This window comes from Centropristis striata, chromosome 2 (genome assembly GCF_030273125.1).
Source record: "Centropristis striata isolate RG_2023a ecotype Rhode Island chromosome 2, C.striata_1.0, whole genome shotgun sequence".
Classification (NCBI taxonomy): domain Eukaryota; kingdom Metazoa; phylum Chordata; class Actinopteri; order Perciformes; family Serranidae; genus Centropristis; species Centropristis striata.
In genome coordinates this window covers 11482275-11502558 of record NC_081518.1, presented here as the reverse complement: position 1 = coordinate 11502558, position 20284 = coordinate 11482275, and the positions used below count along the sequence as shown (strand labels likewise).

The 20284-nt window shown below is 37.6% G+C and overlaps 1 protein-coding gene across 1 annotated transcript in view; it reads right to left on the bottom strand.

Moving 5' to 3' along the window:
* spon1a (spondin 1a) overlaps window positions 1–20284 on the bottom strand; it is a 77549-nt gene that overhangs the window by 15615 nt on the left and 41650 nt on the right. The window contains exons 7-8 of the mRNA XM_059354293.1: window positions 8880–8944; window positions 665–866 (exon numbers count right to left, since the gene is read on the bottom strand). Of these exons, the coding sequence (XP_059210276.1) occupies window positions 665–866; window positions 8880–8944 (267 nt within the window). The remainder of the gene's footprint in view (window positions 1–664; window positions 867–8879; window positions 8945–20284) is intronic.

The following is a 20284-nucleotide window of genomic DNA, read 5'->3' as shown; positions in this document are numbered from 1 at the left end:
TATGTAGCCAACCACCAATTGTCTTCCCGCCACCTTTTATTTCTGTGGATTTATTCTTCATAATTTTTTTTAAATAATTTGATCTCTTTTGTTTTTTAGTTTTCTCTACCTTGTTCCCCTTACTGTATGTTTAAATGTACTTGCTTATGATTTGTGTTCTTGTGATGTATTTGAATGCCTGTTTTGTCAAGGGATGGGGATTGGTTGAGGGGGTGGGACTTTATGCTCTTTGAGCTTCATATAACATTTGTAATGTAAACCTCACATTTGTGCTTTAAAATTGAATTTAAAGAAAAACCTTGATAAAAAAAATCCCCTTTTCTTAATCCATTGTTTGCTATACAGGTTATTATAACACAACCTGTGTTAGTTCATCAAAACTATTAATGGTATTAAAAAGTTCTTATCACTTTAACTTTGACAGCCCTATTATGTAGTGCACAATAGCAATTCATAGTTTATAAAAATGTAAATTAAAAAAAAGAGGGAGATATCTTATCAGAATCACAAAACATCACAATTACTGTGAAAAGACAGATTTTCCCTAACACAAGCACGTGCAACACAATAAGAAAAAATAAGTGAGGAAACAAAATGCTTTACTTAAATAAAATTTTTTAACGTTGAGTAATTAATAATAAAATACCTGAGTGTTCTCACTGACCTCATATGTCACACCACTGTCAGTGCCTGCATCCCAGGGGATCAAATCCTGGACCACCCGCTGGACCCAACCACACTCCTTGGTACACAAGTCCTCAGCAGAAAGACCCACATTCCAGTCTGGACTGGGCCCCATCATGGTCAGGAAAGACATGAGGTGACGGGTCTGGTCCACTGAGAATTCAGCAGAGGGGGCGGCCCGCCTGAGAAACAGAAAGAGAGAGAAGTCTGTGTTATTCAAGCACTTTGTAAGTGTGAGTCAGGAAGAGAAAGAGACATTAGCTGAATCCCAACTGGTAATGGTATGTCTCTCATAAGACCTGAGGTAAGGCTGCCTTAAATGAGATGTCCAGCCCAAACAGAAGCAAACTTTATGATGCATTTGGTTGCTCCTCATGAAGTTTTCTAATTGTGGCACCAGCAAGTTGCTCTCAATAGGCCAACAGAATGCAAATGAAAAACTAGTTTCTGAGTTTTCTGATATCTAAGTTAACAAGTTATGGCATTTTAGCGACAGTGTACCAGGATAACAGTAATCAACAATCAAACCAGGATGGTCACATTACAATCAACTTAACCCGGCTCTAAATGGGAGGCTGCAAGAGTCAGACAGTGAGGGAGTTTATATAATCGATCTACTAGTCTGGTACATACAAGAGATACAGAGATCAAGTTTTTTGGCCATGAGTCCAATAATAATTGGAATGTGCTGATACCAAAGCCAATCTGCTACAACCTGAAAATGAGATAAGGTTGAAATGATATAACCCTGGAAAAGAAAATTGCACAAGATGCTCAGGATATATATTTCAAATGAATAAATATACAATAGCAAAATATTTGAAATGCTGACTGATGATGTATCTGCATTCATTCATTTTGTAGCCTGCACTGAGCTTGGCAGACCTTATTTTTCATTGGCAACTTAGGGCGTTTTCACACCTGAAAGTCCAAACCAAGGTCAGTGTTCTGTTACATTGTATACATTTGGTCCTGTTGGTTTTGGTTTCACACTGCAAAAGGAATAACGGACTTTACAAGACAATTCTACTGGACATGTCATCTCCCTGTGTATTTCCGCGGCTAATTTTGTTTTGGTTACTCTGCGTTGTTAGGCCGGCCAGCATCTTACGTCAGTGTTACTTCCTTAACGTGTTTACACAAAATGAATCCAGCGAGCCACCTTTTACCTGTGGTAGTACTTTTGCTGGTCTTTTGCTACCAGCAGCACCAGCTTAATGAGCAATATGTGAGAGTGCTTGGTATTCGCAAGATGAGCCTCCTCATCATGCCAAAACTGTATCGCCGTCGACAGGAGAGGAGGAGAAAACGGCTCGCAATCCTGCGAGTTACTGCAAAGTCTTTTCCTGTTCCTTAATTCGAGAGCAGAAGAAGAAAAAAACTTCCTGTCATTGATACGAAGGTCCCAACTATAAAAAAAAAGTTGTTTTCACACTGCAAAAGGTTCGGAACTTGGTTCATTTGGTCCGGACCGAGACCACCTCTTTCACCAAACTTTGGTCCTTTGGTGCGGAGCGTGGTCCGCGGCACTTTTCACACCTGGAATTTAGGTTTGGATCAAACTGAAAAGACATAAAGTCCGGACCAAACGAGATAGGTGTGAAAGCGCCCTTAGTTCTGCAAGTCCTGGTCCAAAACTATTAAGAACATAAGTCTAAATGTTTTGATATGATATGGATGAATGTTTAAAATTTGATTCCAAAAACACATTTGTTAGCGTTGAAGATTAGAGAATCAGCGTTGGAATTCAAAGTCACTCAGTCCAGTGCAAGCTCGCAAAGAAGTGGGAAAGTTTGACCTTAGAGAGGGGGCAGAAAGGTACTTACACTGCCTACAAATTGTAGTGACTGACAAATATTTATTCAAATATTCTACACTCACATAACTGGACCACATTCATCTCCACACCACATTAGCTCTGTTCCAGCACAGGACACACACACACACACACACACACACACACACAGCTCTGGCCATCTGTCTTGACCAATGATTGACAACTAAACTAATTAAGAATTTTTCCAGCCAATGCAAGATTAATTAGGAGTGGGAAGATTCTTGTTGTAACCAGCTTTTCACCTGTCATCATGCCCATATAAATCCATTTGACTTCAGCCAACTCAGTCCTGCCCTTGCACTCTACTAATGATGGTCTCTGAGGATGTGCAATAGCCCTTATCCCCAGGGGACATACAACTTCACTCGACTCACCTGGGCCTCTGCTTAGTGTGTGCTGCAAGTCTGAGGTTTATCTCCGACAGCTCGACAAAAAAGGTAAAGTGTAATTGACAGAAAACGGGAGACAGAGTATGTCTGGTAGTAAACAAGGAAGGGATTAATTACCCCAGATAACCCAAGTAAAAGTGCTGTTGTAATTATAAAAAATGATTCTGTTATGAAATGTATGCATATTTTTCTGAGAGGTGCTGATATGAACGTTGATGTCATGCTGTTGCAACACGGATATTTGGACATGAGCTTGATTGGATCATGGTGTTGTCTTGCTACCTAACAACAATGGTGTAACAGCAGCAGACATTTTAGTAGTTTGTGGTCAACAATTACTAAAACAGTATGAGTAACTTAAATGTTAACTTCATTCAATATTATTTTCTAGTATGCAAAAATGCTTGGTTGCAGTGTAGCTAGTAGAATAGAGGCTCAGTACACTACTATACCACACTACACACACCCACACCAAAAAGCAGCTCTGAGAGTGACAGAAATAAAGATGGTATCTCATTAACGGCTATAGTCTCGTCTTCAAAAGCTCCTTATTTCACACCGCTGACAACCAGCATATTTTTTAAAGCTGCTAATCAAATGAAACCCACAGAACACCAACCAGTCCTCTAGTTATTAGAAAGATACCTGACAAGAGAGAGCAGGAGTGGGGGGATGACTGAGGGTCATGGAGACACTAGCTGTCATAGATGCAACCATTTCAATCCAGTATAAAGTGATTTGGAAGGGAGTTGGAGGATATAGTTCAGATATATAGTTCAGTTAAGAGAGTCAGAGGTAGCTAAGTATTTTGGTTAGGGAGAATTTTTTTAAACTCAAATTGTGACTTAGGTAACCACTGCTTTACAAAAAGGTGACACCTAACAGACATGCAGTGTGTCGAGAGTCAAAACAGTCCGTTTCACTTGCAGTAGATCTCATTCTGAAGCTACAGCAGCTAGACTGGCATGATTATTGCACACCTATCTCAGTGCCTGCCTACTGATATATTCTAAGTTTTTATCTGTGTAGGTAGTCAGTGACATAACTAACATTTAAATGTCAACTTCTGAATAAAATTTTCTTCCCTCCTTTCAACAAATGCAACTCCATGCTATTACTTAAACATAGAAATGAACTGACTTCAGCCTCTCTGCCTTATCTCCGATGGTACAGAGCAGTTTAGACAGCCATCGTACCACACCACGCTTTATTTCAGCCTGAAGCGAGCTGAGGCAGGGTGACCAAAATGACCTGACTTATGAAGATTTCCCAATTACCCCAAATTATTGGTGAAAATTTAAGGTTTTTCTGAATTTTGCTAATGTTTTTTTTTTTTTTTACTGTACACAGCCAGTTCATATTCTGAGAAATAAGTATTGTCAATGAAATATTTCAAATTTATGCTTCCAGATTATATGATGTATTTTTTCAGGACAAAAGTTTCACTAGTTTTGTTGAGATTTTCAGAAGTGTGCACATCAGCTCCTCTGCAAGCCTCTGCCAACTACTGTTACCCATAACACCCTGCTTTGTGGAAGTCGGCAGGGAGGTTTATGAGTTTCTTTGGAGAAGCATAATTCCAGCATTACCTGTTCCCACCACAGTCAGCAGCAAAAATAACTGCTTCAGACACCTATGTGATCATGAAGTTGTGATGACTTATGAAATCAGTTGGTTGCCTGACCTATTTGATAATTACTGACTTTTAAGGCTGCAGACTGAGTCAATTGCATGGGCTGACTCAGATCAGATGGAAAATATTAGCAATAAAAAAATACAAGTGCTTTAGAAAGCCATATAATATCTTATGATTATTGTCATAAAGCCTTATGAATGTTAATAACTAGTTATAACTACTTCTACAGTGTTATAAGCAGGTTACAAGACATTCTAAGTATGACAATGCTTAATAGACATTATAGGGTTGTTTTGTTCTGCACTTGCTGACAACATTACTACATTAGTACACATTTGCGAAATCGTCTACTCAGGCTACTGTAAAAGTGACTCATTATTCGAAATTTACACCATGCTTAGTGTTCTAACCTATTCTATTTAATTGTTTTAAATTATCTTTTTACTTTGTGTTTAATAGTTTTTACTTTACATTTCAAATAGGTATTGTTTTTTATGGTCTTTTATTGCCTATTACTGACATAAAGTTCTATTGATTTGCTTTTATCCCTTATTGGAGACGATTTATTTATCAAAAGCCTGGTGACCCTGATATCTGAGCTGGTGTGAAATCCTGCTGGAAGCAACCATTAGAATACATCACCTCATGGCTTATGGTATACTGGACAGGATATGTCTAGTATACCATATTTTCCAGGAAATAAATTGTTTTCTATTATGTCTCAGGAGAGCCACTGCTGTAGACATACTGCTGCAATATGTGTGGTCACTTATTCAGCCTCATTCCTCCTCTCCCACCTCTCCTCTCCTTCCACAGCTCTGCTGCTTTGCCCTTTGTTCCAATCACTCGTTATAGCCAAATGCAAGTGAAAGCTTGGTTTAAGAAGAGGCACTAACCTAAAAAAAAGAAGCACTACTATGTAATTAAACCCCAGTCTTCACTAAAGCTTAATTTAATCACTTCCTTATTCTCTATGGTTGCTGTTCTCCTTTTTCCTCACTCTTTCTTTCTCTTCCTGTCTCTCATTCTCACTTTTGTCAAAGCAAAGAATGTTGGGAGCTTTAATTGGCAATCACCATTTAAAAAAAACTGAAAGGGGATGGGGAGATAATTAACTCTAATTTAGAGGAAAAAAATGTTTCGAATTACAGCAAAATTCCCTCTTAATATAGACATGCATATATACATACACCCCCAAAAAGTGCAAACATGAATATTTACACTATTTTACTGGCACTGAAACGCTCACAAACAACTACGAAACATGCTGACACAAATATGCATCTATGCATTTTTCATGCAGCTCATATATGTAAAGCTAATGAACTCTCTAAAGACTCTTTTAAGACTTAACAAGGTGCGTCTCCAAATTGGTTGAGTAAAACGTTTCTTTGGCCTACTTCTATAGTGAGACATGTAGTTATCAACACAAAACATCCTTCCTTTGTCTTGCTCCAGAGCAACACAATTGATCCGATGTGCTGTACACAATACCAGTGAAACAATTAATTGGTTGCCTGTACAGCACAAAGTACGCTAATTAGCGGATATCATTTCTTCTATTCCTGTGTTCTTCCCTTCGGAGAGTAAACTCATGGCCCTGGCTGAGGCCCCGTGGTTTAGGAAACAACACTGCACAGGCCTTTACCACTGAAGTTCTTCTGAGCCAGCTGAGCCAACAAGCTTCTTGTTTTTCTCATGAATAAGAGATTAAATGACTCCTATGAATTTAGGAGTAAACGAGCACGCACACTGTAAGCATGGTGTAGCTGGCAGTTTCAGGGCACCTTTGAGCTGGTTTTTCACTGATCAGCAAGCTCTGGGTCCAAGTTTGGATATTAACTTCTTACTGTATGCAGTTTTTGGGGAAGGTTACTTTTTAAATAGATTACAGACTACTTATTGTGTCCTCTGGTGTGGCATGGGTTATTTTTGACAGTTTTTTTCACTGCTGGTTAACAAGGTTTTCACTGTACAGTAATGTTAGAGCCCTTTTCTGATTTCAGGAGGGAAGTATTATTGAATTTCCTGCACTAGAAGGAGTTTCTTGTCTGAAAACTTGACCACCGCGCCTTTGCATGGTCGACGTCACAGGCACGGCAGAGTCAAAATGCTTTCAGCAATGTGCACTGATTTGATTGACAGAGTAGAGGCGGAGCAAGTTCAAAATTTGACAATCAGCAAACTGCCAAAGAAATGGAGCGTGTCTGGATGTATAGACAGCTCCTTGTAAGCCACCATACTCATGATGCAATTTTCCCAATGGCTTTACTGACCTAGGGTGTCTATATACATATAAATCTTTTACCAAAAATAATATATTCTGATGTAACCCCTTTTACTCAATAATATTTTTACATATTTTTTCTTAACTGTAACCGATTACAAGTATATTTATTACATTTATTTTGTAATGCCATAACTTTTAACTTACTCTCCAACACGGGTTATAGAACACATTAAGCCTTGAAATCATAGGGCCTCATGTAACATATATGTGAATTAATTTCTATTAAGTGGTTTACTAGTGGTTAGTAAAATGTTGTCCCCTTAACTACAAAGTGTGGAATGCTTTACATACAGTAAAGGTTGGTTATCATTATTATTTTTTATTTCTTGCCTTGTAGTCACTTTAATATGGTATGACTTGCAAACTGCAAGATAATCCATCACAGTGAACACTTCTACTAAGGAGCATGCTGAATGTTCCCTACATTTTAATGAGTGCATCTGCCTCCAGATAAGAGACCGATTTACTATGACCTCAAATTCAAAACATGTCAAACTCTATTGTCAAATTAAAATAGCGGAGCCACTTATTTTTTACATGGACCCATTACAGACACTAAGAGTCATTAAAGCATATTACACATTCACAGCAGGGTTGAGACAAGAACTGGAGGAACTTCAGAATGAGTAGTAAAACTGTCTGTTAAAGGTCTGCTGTCAATCAATGGCTCATTTTCCTACAAACTACTTAAAGGCACTTATGTTTCTACCTATGCATTACTTCAGAGATGTAAGAGTGATGTAACAATTCTGATTTAAGAGAGAGAAAGACAAAAACAGAGGATGACTTTTTACCTGTTCCCTACCCCATTAGTGTACAGTCAAAAAAAAATATCTACCCTTGTTTTCTTCAATGTCTTGTTTGTTTTAATGCCTGGTATGACCAAAGGTACGTTTGTTTGGACAAATATAATGGTAACAATAATTATAGCTCATACAAGTTTAATTTAAGAGTTGATATCTAGACATTTTCCATGGTTTCCGTGATCATAACCAAAATCATTATCAAGAAAACCATGGAAAATGGCTAGATACAGTAACAGCACTTAAATTCTTATGAGCTATTTTTGTTGTTATCATTATATTTGTCCAAACAAATGTACCAGGCATTAAACGAATAAGGCATTGAAGAAAATAATGGTGATCTAATAATTTTTTCCATGACTGTATATGTTAGCCTGTCCAATGTATTTTGCCTTTTCATCTCCAAGACACTAAAGGCTAGACATGGGAGTTAGAGAATAACACATTCCTATGTTCTTTTGTGCTGTCCAATCCATGATGACTTTATGTATATATTAAGTTTGCTATCTTTGTCTCAAAAGCCTGAAAAACAGGGTAAAATGGATTATTGAATCACTGTTTATTCTCAATAGTACTACATGGTGAATGTTTCTGTGATTCATGAATTTTAATATAGATTTGATTGTGAGAAATTATTTAGTTGGTTTTCTATATTTTATTGTAACATTGTTCAGGAAATGTAAATGGAGCACAGTGACCTGGCTCATATGAATGCATTGTGTTGTACTGTAAGCCTATGTGGGTTGGGAATAGTTGTAGGCCTGACACAATAATTAATACTTCATTAAATTATGCATTCATTCATGGTACAATATGTACTATTCATCAGCTATGGGAACTCACTGTTTGTGAACACCAGATGTTTCTATATTAGAGTGATAAGGTCTCTGGTCTTTATGGTTTTAAATATCATGGCAGCATATTGATATAAAGTAGACGATCTATCTATGATAGCTTTAATAAGATCAATGAGGACAGAGGTAAACCTCGGAATCTGCGATGGATTTCTTTGACGGATCTCTAGAAAAGTTTTACATGTTGACTTTTTATTGTAGTTTAAATTCTAATTATTGGAAACCACTGGGTGCGTGGGATTGTATAATGGTGAAAATATAATAATGAAAAGTAATGTAGATGATTTGCAATTTGTATTACATTTTTCATTAAACTTGCTAAAGCAGCAGCACAGTCAGTAGCAGATGTGTGGTGAGCATTATGATAATCAGGGCATATTACTTACACATTAAGTGGTTGCCAGGCTGGCCACTGCGCTTTCATTTTGATGACTGTCAGGACATCATCACCCTACAGCAGAGAGACAGACAAAAAGACACAAAAGCTCAATCAGTCTCCTGAAATAATTGACAATTCACTCCTGAACCATCACGCTTCACAGGTGAATGATTAAATAGCATGAATGGATTTTTTTATTTTTCATTTCTGCACTTTAATCCATAAAGTCATGATAGTAGATTGGTCAAGATGGCCTGCGTGGTCAAAAGATTCCACCTATTGACATTTTTCTACTTTTTGGATTGGGCTCTGCTTAAGTTTATCAGCCTCAATGTGGATTTGCATGCAGTGAGAGGTCGTTTTAACATCTCTAAAGGAATATTTTTGCCTCATCATTGTTGCCTTGAATTCTTGAACAAAGCGTGTTTTTCTCTCTCAAGCTTCCATGGTGAACATAGAATGGAAAAACACACACAAAAAAATAGGCTCTCGAGTAGCACCCCTGCACAAGTGTGAGACTGTTTGGGTGGAAGTGTAAAGGTTTAAGTGAAAATGCATGCAGAAAATAAGACTATGTGAGTTGTATGAGAGATTCTAAATAAATGTTTTGATAAAGTTTGTTGCAGTTAAACTCAGCCTCTATTTTCTTCAATTCATCAAGGATTTACTCCATATTCAGATTATTTATTCACTGTGGAGGCATTCAATAAAAACAAAATTAACTACGTAGATTCAAGGTAACAAACAGTGAGTAATTGATGAACAAATGATCATTTTGGGGATGAGCACGACAATCTATCGCAGTGAAAATGAATCCTGCCGGTGTGGGGATCCATCAAGCTTGCAACCTTCGAGTTAAAAGCCCACAGAGGTGCAGAAGACAAAATGTTCTCTTCAGACAATGTGTTTACTTTTCATGCAAATTACTTCTTCTCATTGAAAAAGGTGTGTAAGTATCTTCACAATGTGCTAAGTTGTTGCGATGATGTCAGTAACCCTACTTCCTGTGGTCAGAAACTAATGTTTGCTCCAGTAATCGAAATGACAGCACCCCATCTCTTGTTCCGTGTTATTGAATTTCATTGCAGCAAATCTGACAGGCTGATAATAAGCACAGCGGTCTAATCCTATTTCAGATTCAAGGATGTTACTGATGGGCTGTGCCTGTGCTAAGGATCCAAACATTATAAACTTATGCTTTTTTGTATGTTCCCAAAGCCTAGCACAGTTTTCAATTCAAAAGCAAAGCTTTACACTTTTGAGTAAACATTTCAGTCACCATTAAATCATATTCAGAGAAACACTTGCAAACTTCAAATGAATAGCAGTTGACAAGTGTGAAAAAAGGTGCTACTTTTGGTTCAGGCTCTCAGGTGAATTCAACAGTGAGAAATGTTTGGTTTGTTCTTTTGCACAACATGTTTATCTCTTTTGAAGATACACTAGAGCTGTGACAGTAATGCAGCTTCTAAAGCTGCTGCAGATAAATATAAAGAAAAAGAGAATTTTGTTTTTTATCACACCATCTTTCTCTTAAATGTGATAGAGGTTTTCACTATCCAATTTCCTTGGCTGAAGGTGAAAAGAAAGGAAGTTTGAAAAGCAGGTCTGATGAGGAATAGAGCGAGTTAATATTACTGCGAGACCTTTAGAGAAACAGATATCTCACAACCGGCAGCATCCAAGACAGTGACAAGGATAGGGAGTGAGCCAAAAAAAGACCTTCGCCCACAATTTAGTCTTTTGGCAGTCATTTGCAGAACAAATTGAACTGTCAAGATGTGACTCATAACTGCTGAAAAGGACACATTTCATGTTCTGCACCTGCAACCCCAGAAACAACACAACGGTTTCTTTTTCTTTCACCTTTCCTTGAACATCCCCAAATAACTATACCCGAATAGCCATGTATACAATGGGATTTTTGAATCCGCCTAGCTTTCTAAAATTGGCATGATTCTGCTTTGAAGGTGAGAAAATGTGAGAAAAATGCATTTCTTCACAATATAGAGATTATAAAATATCAAAGTGGAGACCAGTGTGTGGATTTAAAAGTAGTGCAATTCTGTAGCACTCTGATAAGAATATTTGTTTCTTCTTAGGAGAGGACAGTCCGGACTCTGCTCCTTTTCCTAACGTGTCAGTAAATCATGCTGGTGAAGGCACCACTTTCAACAGGGCTCGGAGGAGCTGACATGATTGGGTGAAATTGATGCCAGCTTTTAGCCATTCACGAGCTATCAGCTGGAACACGGTAGGCCTCCGGTCTCAAACGATCACTCTCATAAGCTACATGAATGTGAATGTGTACACGTCTGTGTATCAAAGTAATAACAATAACATAAACTGTATGAAGGAGTCACACATATGAAACCTCTGCTGACATCCTCACTCCAGCATCAAACAAAATAGAAGTCCAAAAAAGTAAACACATTTTCCCTCGACACTGGACAATAAAAAATTGTCACGTTCCCTCACAAGAAAAGGACTTTCCAACATCAGGTTCAGTTCAGTTCAGACTCTCAGCACAAGAGTAGACCTATCTATAGAGCACCACAGGAATGAGTTCCTAAACCTGAAAGTAAGTTAGCATTTTAGTTCCATGGGGTCTAACCTCTCAAATTCAATCAGCATTTTTAACTTTTTTTTTTCGGTTAAATGCTGGAAGTTAGGTCCGTAGTTAACGCAAACTTAAGAGATGTACTTTGTTGTACAACGTTTTTACAAGTCCGTAAAAATGCGGTTGCTAACAAGTGGCTAAATGAGACTACAGTGGTTGTCGGGGATGTTAAACTTCATCACGCTGACGGAAACTCTCTCATTAGTCTGCCTCACAGACTCTAGCCATATCTTTCTGTGCTCTTGCAAACTCTTGTAGATTGTAAATTATGTCAATAAACAATTTATTAGGCTACGGATTCGCTAGCTTGTCAAAATGGCTGGCTAGCTTGTTGCAGGCCATCTTAAGGATAACAGTAGTGTTGTTGAAGTCAGCTTTTTAGCTTTTTACTTTCGTTGGCTGCATTAACGCTTCAAACATAATAAAAATGTTAATGTATTTAATTTAATTTGTGGAGATTAGAAAAGTGTGCCACAGAACTTATTTCCTGCCATGATCCAAAATTCTCAGTAAACCCCACAGTGATGGGTTGGCCTACCTATTGGTGGGTGACACAGTCACGAAGTATGATCATCTTGTGACACCAAGGAAAATGGACACTCAAAACATGTTGAACCTTTTTTGATGATTTTAGAAAAAAACAACAACAACTAAGTTATCAATTTCCTCCGCACTAAACTGAATCATCTTCAAGTTTACCCACCAGTTACATTCACATGTCCAAACACAGATCCCGGATTTTCACATAATTAAGTACATTTTTCCACAGTTTTCACCTTAAGTAACTGTCATATGAATAAATTAATGTGGCCTTTGTTACTTCACAGACTTTCATGAGAATAGCTGTATCAACAGATTGATGATGTTATTGAAACTGCGGCTCATCATATTCAGGTTCCCCAACACATCCTACCATTGAGCCAAACTTTCCCTATATGTGTATAAAACAAGGTAAATCGAATCTAACTGTTGGCTCTCGTTCCCTTCTGCCATAATTGAGTTTTCAGTCAAATGTAGAAAGTCTCTGTAGGACCAATATGGAGGATGTGATCCAATATTTCCCATCATTACTTACTAATTACCAGAAACCCATCACTTAGTATCTCCCTAGACATTTTGATGGAATGGATACGTTTTATAATTAATTGCAGACTTGTCAGTGCCTTGTCTGCAAGCCATGCTGTAGCCAGAGGCTCATCTGCCTCTCAGGACAGTACTATTCATTTTTTATTTCCTTATAATTGACATCATCATGTATTTGCAGTATCAAAATGTATTTTTTACATTGAATGCAAAATGTACCAGTTTTCTCACATAACCGTTTTATTACATGCTGCATAGTTATGAACACACTAGCAAAAGATAACTTCACATATATTGGGTTCAGAATCACTCAGTTTGTGTGGCAAAGGCCTTTTGCATTTGGAATTTATTTTTTTGTGCTTACGTTGCTTGAGCTGAGTGCTCAGATTTTTTATCTTAGTCACTAAAAGATTCATGCAAATCAAGATCATTACACAAGCAAGCAGCCTCCTTCATCACCAAAAGCACAAGTTGCAAACTTCAGCTGGAATATTAATCTACCAAGTCGGGGACCCCTGCATCCTAATGGACTGCTTTTGACACTGATATGAATTGCTCTGAAAGCAATACAAATCCTCCTTTATCTTTCTTGGCATTGTTCTAGTAGAAAGCACCCATGATGTTTATTATGTTATTTACTCCATTTGAAAATGATAATTCTGTTTACATAATTCAAGAAGGCCAATATTGCAGCTGTCTTGGAAGGCTACAGGCACTTTGTGTCTGCAGAACGATACAGTATGTTGACAACTCAGCAGATAACCATGACATTGGTTAAGACATGCATTGTCTCCATTCAACAATTCCTAATGGCTCTGGTGTCCCCTGACCTTATATCTAGCAACACTTTTGGTTCAGAGCTCCCCCTTGATCACTGACATGGTGACAGGGAAAATACTGAAAATATTAGGTTTTTATATCACTAGCAACAATAGCATATGGCTAAAGTAATAATATTGAATCATAGTACAATAAAAATACTTCTTTCATACTTTCATATTATTATTATATTATAATATATTCTCATGAATAGGTTCATATTCTATGTTACAAAACTTTGTGCAATTATAATTGCAAGCACAATATTGCTGAAATAGATGCAAAAACATTACAATTCGTCAGAGGCAGAGACGTTTTCGCATTTCTTCCGGCTGGATTATCTTGTGTAATCCTTTTTTAAATTTTTTTTTATTTTTATCCCACAATTTTTGTAACCCAGTTTGTCCTATTTCATGATCCTGGGCGCTACCTCGTCCGTGTCGGTCTGGGGAGAGCCCTGAACTCCTCTGATAGAGCAGACCACTGCTTGACACCTGACGGGGAGATTCCGCAGTGGGACGTATCGCATGGGAGGATCACTTTATTCCCACCGGTTACTCTCCCCCCATCAGGCACCCTGACCGACCAGAGGGAGGCTCTATAGCGACCAGGATCAATGCATGTTTTTGTGAGAGGTCCCTGTAAGGGGATCCTCGGGGGACATGGAGGGACATGGAGGTGGGCGTCATGGCGGGAATCGAACCCAGGACCTTTTAGCTGTGAGGCGAGAGCTTGTGTAATCCTAAAATGCTGACAATAAAAAAAAAATTGCGCATCACATGTTTTGTTACACTGATTGGCTAAAGTTGTTGGCCAGACTTTCATGTAGAGCCAACAGAAATGTTAAACTCACATGACAGGATGGTCTTACTATGCTATGTTAAATACTTTCTCACTTCCTAGGTGACGTAGAAGATGCTGCAGGATGTGATGTATCTATGTAAGAAAGCTAATTTACAAGTTAACTTAAAATACCAACCTTGACTTTTAGTTTTAAGCAGGACTCGAACACCTGTCTCTTGGGTCACAGTCCGTTTTATTGACCCATCCACCTCCCCTGGTTCCCTCTCCCCTAAACAGTCTTTATCAGTCTTTATACTGCGTCACCTCATTTCCTATCCCATACTAACTATGGCTGCTAGAGGTCACCAAGGCCTCCTGGCTCACAATTATGTGGGTTATCTAGTGCATTACTTTAAGCAATATTGAGCTGTGCTGTTTCTCTCTCGGGTATGCCATGCAAACGTGTTTCTTTTGGACTTCGGAGAGAAAGCAGAAAAGTTTTGGTGAGGAAATTATCAAAGTATGCTGCCATAAATAAACTCACTTTTATCACTTCACACAACTTTGCTGTTGGGTTTAATGACTAGTAAAACAGAAAATTATTGGCCTAATGACAAAATGTGGAACAGATCATTACCTTAGCAAAGAAACCCAAGACTGCATGCATTTCTCAATTAACAAGTATGACTGCACTTGCATCCATTCATTCAGTAAAACCATTAGTATGCCAGAAATAACGATGGAAGAAACTTGCTGCTTGACTTTTTAAGAGTGACAAAGAGCACCCAAGAGTTGTAGGAGAAGACAGAAAATTTCACACATGGAACACTTTGACTAGATGTCAAGTTACATGCACTTTCCCAACTTCAGCCAAACATTTTATTTGACTCTAATAGATAAAGTTGACGGTCTCTCATTAAAAACAGATAGGGATTGGGCAGGATTGGGCGATTGTTCACATTTTTCATATTGTCCAATCATGGTTACTCCAGATCCAGCCGATCTGATCAGCAGGGGTCAGAGGGCGTAGAGATGCGTTTTCTCCTGCAGCTTTAAATAAATCTTCGCCTGCAGAAATATATGAATATTTAACAAGTTAATCCTTTGTTCTAACTGCTATCATAGCTCCAGGATAGGTCATAGCCCACTAACTGCCAAAAACCTCTTATCAATTTAGTTTCCCAACACCCAAAACAGTTTGACAAACATTGTGACAACTACCTCAACAACCAACTAAAGGACAATATATGGCTTCAGATCGCTCCGGAAAGCTGAGAAACAATGAAGATGCTAAAGTAGTTCACGTTAACTACACAGTACAAAAACCAATGGGACCATGCATTTGATGCTAATGCTATCCGTTGTGGCTAGTCTCATTCAACAATAAATTCATTATATTTGCAAGTGTCCATCAGCTACACAAACATCTGCATCCTACCCAAGCTGCTGGTCATTCAAGTTGTACATTTTGCCTGGATAGGTTTTTATTGTGAAATTTGCATTCAGATTTTTGGTATTCTCTCATAGGTAAAATTAGCTGTTTTGATACTAAAACATAACCTCTTTTCTACATTCATTTTAAGTATGCTTTGGATTTCTTAAAGCAAGTAGCCTAATAAAGTTACCTGCTATCTTTCAATATTGTAAACTGTTTATGGGTGAAAAACATATTTTATACTGCAAAAGTACACTTATTTTTTAATAGTAGAAAAAAACATATTTTCCTTTGGAGTGCACCTGTTATGGTTTCACATGCTGTACTGGTGAAGTCACAACTGCATGGCTCATCTTTTCTTCATTTCAAAACCACAAAGGCTGGTTGGCTACATTATAATTAGATCCTGGAACCATGTCCCTGCCTGCAGATGCGACATGACTGCCTCCCGTGCGTAAATAATGAAACATGTTGAAAACACATTTTCCAAATATTTCTAATTCGCTGTTGTAAATATTATATTTTTGCTTAATTAATTAGCTTTATTGAATGTTTTGGGACCTTAGGGCCACTGTATTTTTTCCTATTTTTAGAACAGTTACTGCGGGATCTTTTGATTGGCTGTAAATTGGACATCTTATGCCACTAATTAAAGTCTTCCTACTGGCAGAATTATTTCTAAATCCACTCCCTGCTTTATGTCAAAGGCAGACAGAGAGGGATATAATTTCAAAGATTACGTGTAAGTAGACCTTCTGCTGCTCAACTGGAGTATATTTCCACTAATGACAGGGATGTCTAAAGCTGAACCCTATTAGCAATGTAACTTGTCCCTTGCCTCTCCTGCACAACACACACAGTAGTTAGCTTTTCATAGAGCCTGTCATTTCCCTCTACTAATTTAATATTGAGCAAAAGCAAATCTATAATTCTCATCCTACAGGGTGGCAGCTAAGGGACAACATCTCAGAAACTCATTAGAATGGGCTCAAGATGTGAATTTTCAATTTTTATGCTTTAGTCCAGCAAGCCATTAGTTACTAATAAACCTGCATACTGCTTCTGTCTGCTTTCACGTCAAGGTTCCGAATTCACCTTTTATTTTTTTTATTTATTTATTATTTTATTATTGTTTTTGCTGACTAAGTTTTATGACCCAGAGTCCCTCAAACTCCTTCAAAACCTGTGCTACTTCAGTCAAAAAACTAATGCTGATTTATTGCCGTTTGAATAGATGCATTTAGGGAATATGGTGCTTTCATTACTTGTGCTGCACCACAAAATCCACAGAATAAATGAATACTGATGAATTACAGTTCAACTTTCTCTCCTATTGTGTTCAGTTTCCCTCTAAACACTCCTCGTGTTACCTTTGACATTCTTTTTGTCATTCCACGGAGAATTACCATCACTCTCACAATTTCTCTAAACATATCCAAAAGGAATGCAAATCAGTTTTTGTAATCAATCATATCGTGTTGGTGCATCATCTTGTGCATCCCAATCCCTGTGTCATTAATCACTGTCAGACCACAGAAGCCGGACACATCTGCTCAACTGGACAAACACTGTGGCTCAAATCACAGAGTACAAAGTATGACTTAAAATATTCTATACATTAACACAACATCTGCTCCAAGTCAATTATCTCACCATCGTCCAGTGAAGATAGGGCACATTTATCAACGTCAGGCAGGTGATTCACTCTTTTTAGGTTTATTTGTTCCTTTAAACTGGGTGTTATTTGGCTGCAAATTTAAAGACCATTATTTTTAATAATAACCTAAATTTCAAATAATTCGGCAGAGGACTGTACTGAATTAATTACTAACCAGATGTTATAAAATCTTGAAAAAGAAAGCTATAATATTTCACATTATTTATTATTTCATAGTATTAGTATTAAGTTAAAAAAAAACAAAGCTCTGTTCAGTAGCCACATCAGAGGTCTTCAAAGGCTCTTGCTGTTCTTCTAAACACATTTTTTTGAATTACAGCGGCACAAAAGAACAATTACATTTATTTGGTGGATTTTTTTAAACATCAATGGGCGAGGTAGGTAAAAAGCATGACTCTTTTTAGAAAGAACATTGTGTAAAACATACACATATATACAAGTACCACTGTTATGGGATTAATTGACCATTGATCCCACATCGCCATCCCACCCTCAGACCCCTTAAATGTCTCAACACGGGTTTCCATGTCTTATCAAACACTCTCCAGCCTCTTGCAATCTTTAATCTAAGCTTCTCCAAATGGAGGCTCTCATCTAGCTCGCTCAGCCAAATCCTAAATGAAGGCACAGTCTCAGACTCTCAGTATCGCAAAAAAGCTTTTCAGCCAGTACAGTACAGTACCCAGATACATCGGCCATCTGTTCTTCTGAGCAGGGTCACCTGAAGACCCCAGAATGGTCAAAAGGGGGTCTGGCACCTAGTTCGTGCTATTTTCCATTGAGACAATTTAATGGGTGATATGCCCAAAATCTTCCATTAAATATCAATGGCAATATATGTCACAATATAGCATACTTAAATAGTCTTTAAAAAAATAACCAAATGGTAAAGCCTATTCTTAAATATTTCGTACTCCATGTTAGGGCTGGGCGATATATCGATATAAAAAAATGACCAATATATTTTTAAATGTGATATGGAATTAGACCATATTGCATATATCGATATAGTTCAATTTATTTTTCTTAAATTCTGCCCTTACTAGGGTTTGTCATATTTAGTTATTTTGTAATGTTCGTTATTCTTTTCCCATATAAAAATATATTTATTTCAGAAAAAGTTCTGCCTATTTAATTTCATAGGCTATTTTTATTATATATTTTTTTATTTAAATGTGCACTTTATGGAGCTTTGATTTAAAAAAAAAAAAAGGTACTCCTGTTGTTACAGTACTTATGTTCACCTAAAAAGTTTCAATAAAACTATTTGTGACATGTCATATTTGGCTTTGACTTTGACTGAACATTTGCTCTCACGTTGCGATAAAAATATCGGGATATATATCGCATATCGATATTCAGCCTACATATATCGGGATATGACTTTTGGTCCATATCGCCCAGCCCTACTCCATGCTAGCAAAACAGCGCCTAATGGTTCACCCTAGCTTCATTCAAGGACCAAAACGAGCAATATTTATGTCCAAATTAAAAGAAAAATAGAAAAACATATAAATATATTTATGATAAAGATTTTCAAATGGTTTTATATGTATCTCCTACCAACCTGCTCTACTTTAAACTATATTAAAAATATATGAAAAACTGTACTGTTTCATATTATTCCCACTGAATTGGTTTGACTTTAATTTTAAGGAGAGATCCATAGTAGATCAGACTTTGTCCATGGGTGCATCTCAGTTCCCTTAATTGATTGCTTCTTTCTTGCATGAACTGGAAATTGTTCCATTTCACCATCATGAAGGCCATTCCAGTGCTCTTTGTTGTGCTCTATGGAGCGAGGAGGGATCTCTGAGGAGACATGAGCGAGGATACAAAATAGTATTGCAGAGGTCTTTCAACGGGTCAACACACCACGTTATGGGAAATCTGTAATTTGACACAACAGCTGATTGAGCTGATCTGAAACACACACCAGCACTACAGGTTTATACCCAAATGGACAGACAAATTACAGAACAAACTCAAGACTTTCTTTCTGAGTCACCATCTAGTTAAAGAAGGATGGAGCCAGTATTCTAGGTCTGATTACCAAAAAGAACACAAACAACTATCAAGAGCCCATTGCATGTTCTTAATAATATTTGGACTGTCCATACATGGACAAATACATCTCTAATACTTCAAAACATCAAATGTCCTGATCTGATCTCAAAGTCTTCATATTGGTGCTCATCCTGACATTTTTAAATAATTAGTATCAGCTATTGAACCTTGTTGAGCCCATCCAGTCCTTTGTTAGCTGTCACAAAGATCTTTTTACCCGCAGAGTTTTAATGCACATGAAACGAGTGCAGCCACGTCTCTCAACTCTCAACTCCGCTGTTTGCATATCCTCCCCTCTGCGGAACTCCGTGTTTGTGTGTGTGTGTGAGAGAGAGAGAGAGAGCGGGAGCTGATGTGGCGGAACACCACATGCAATAAACGACAGCAAAAACGCAGCATGAGACTGTTTATTTGTTATTTACCTAATTTGTGTGCACTCGTTTCATTTCAGCTCAGTGTCTGTTGTTATTTACGGTGCATGGTGTTTTACCAAGACTGCAGAACAGCCCCACAAGCAAAAAGCCAATAAGAGTAATTTGTGATTTGTGCAACTGATGTACAGACAAAAATAAACCCTCAATGGAATACAGTTTATTCAGGTAACTGTACCAAAGCAACAAACACTGGAAGACAGGGAGAAAGCAGGAGAGAGAAATTCCCTTGAGATAGAGACAGAAAGGCCAAAGAGAGGGGTTGTTATTTTACACTCTGTTAATCTGTAAAAAAAAAAAATAATAATAATAATAATAATAATAATAATAATAAAGAAAGAAAAAAGAATTAAGGAACAACTTGGATGCTGACATTTCTTGTAAAGGGCAGCAAAGCAGAACTATTTAGTAGTCAAACGTATACATTGGACTGATTTTAATCACTTTAATGCACATGAAGTGTTCACTGTGCTGCTGTTCTATCTAGGAACATAGA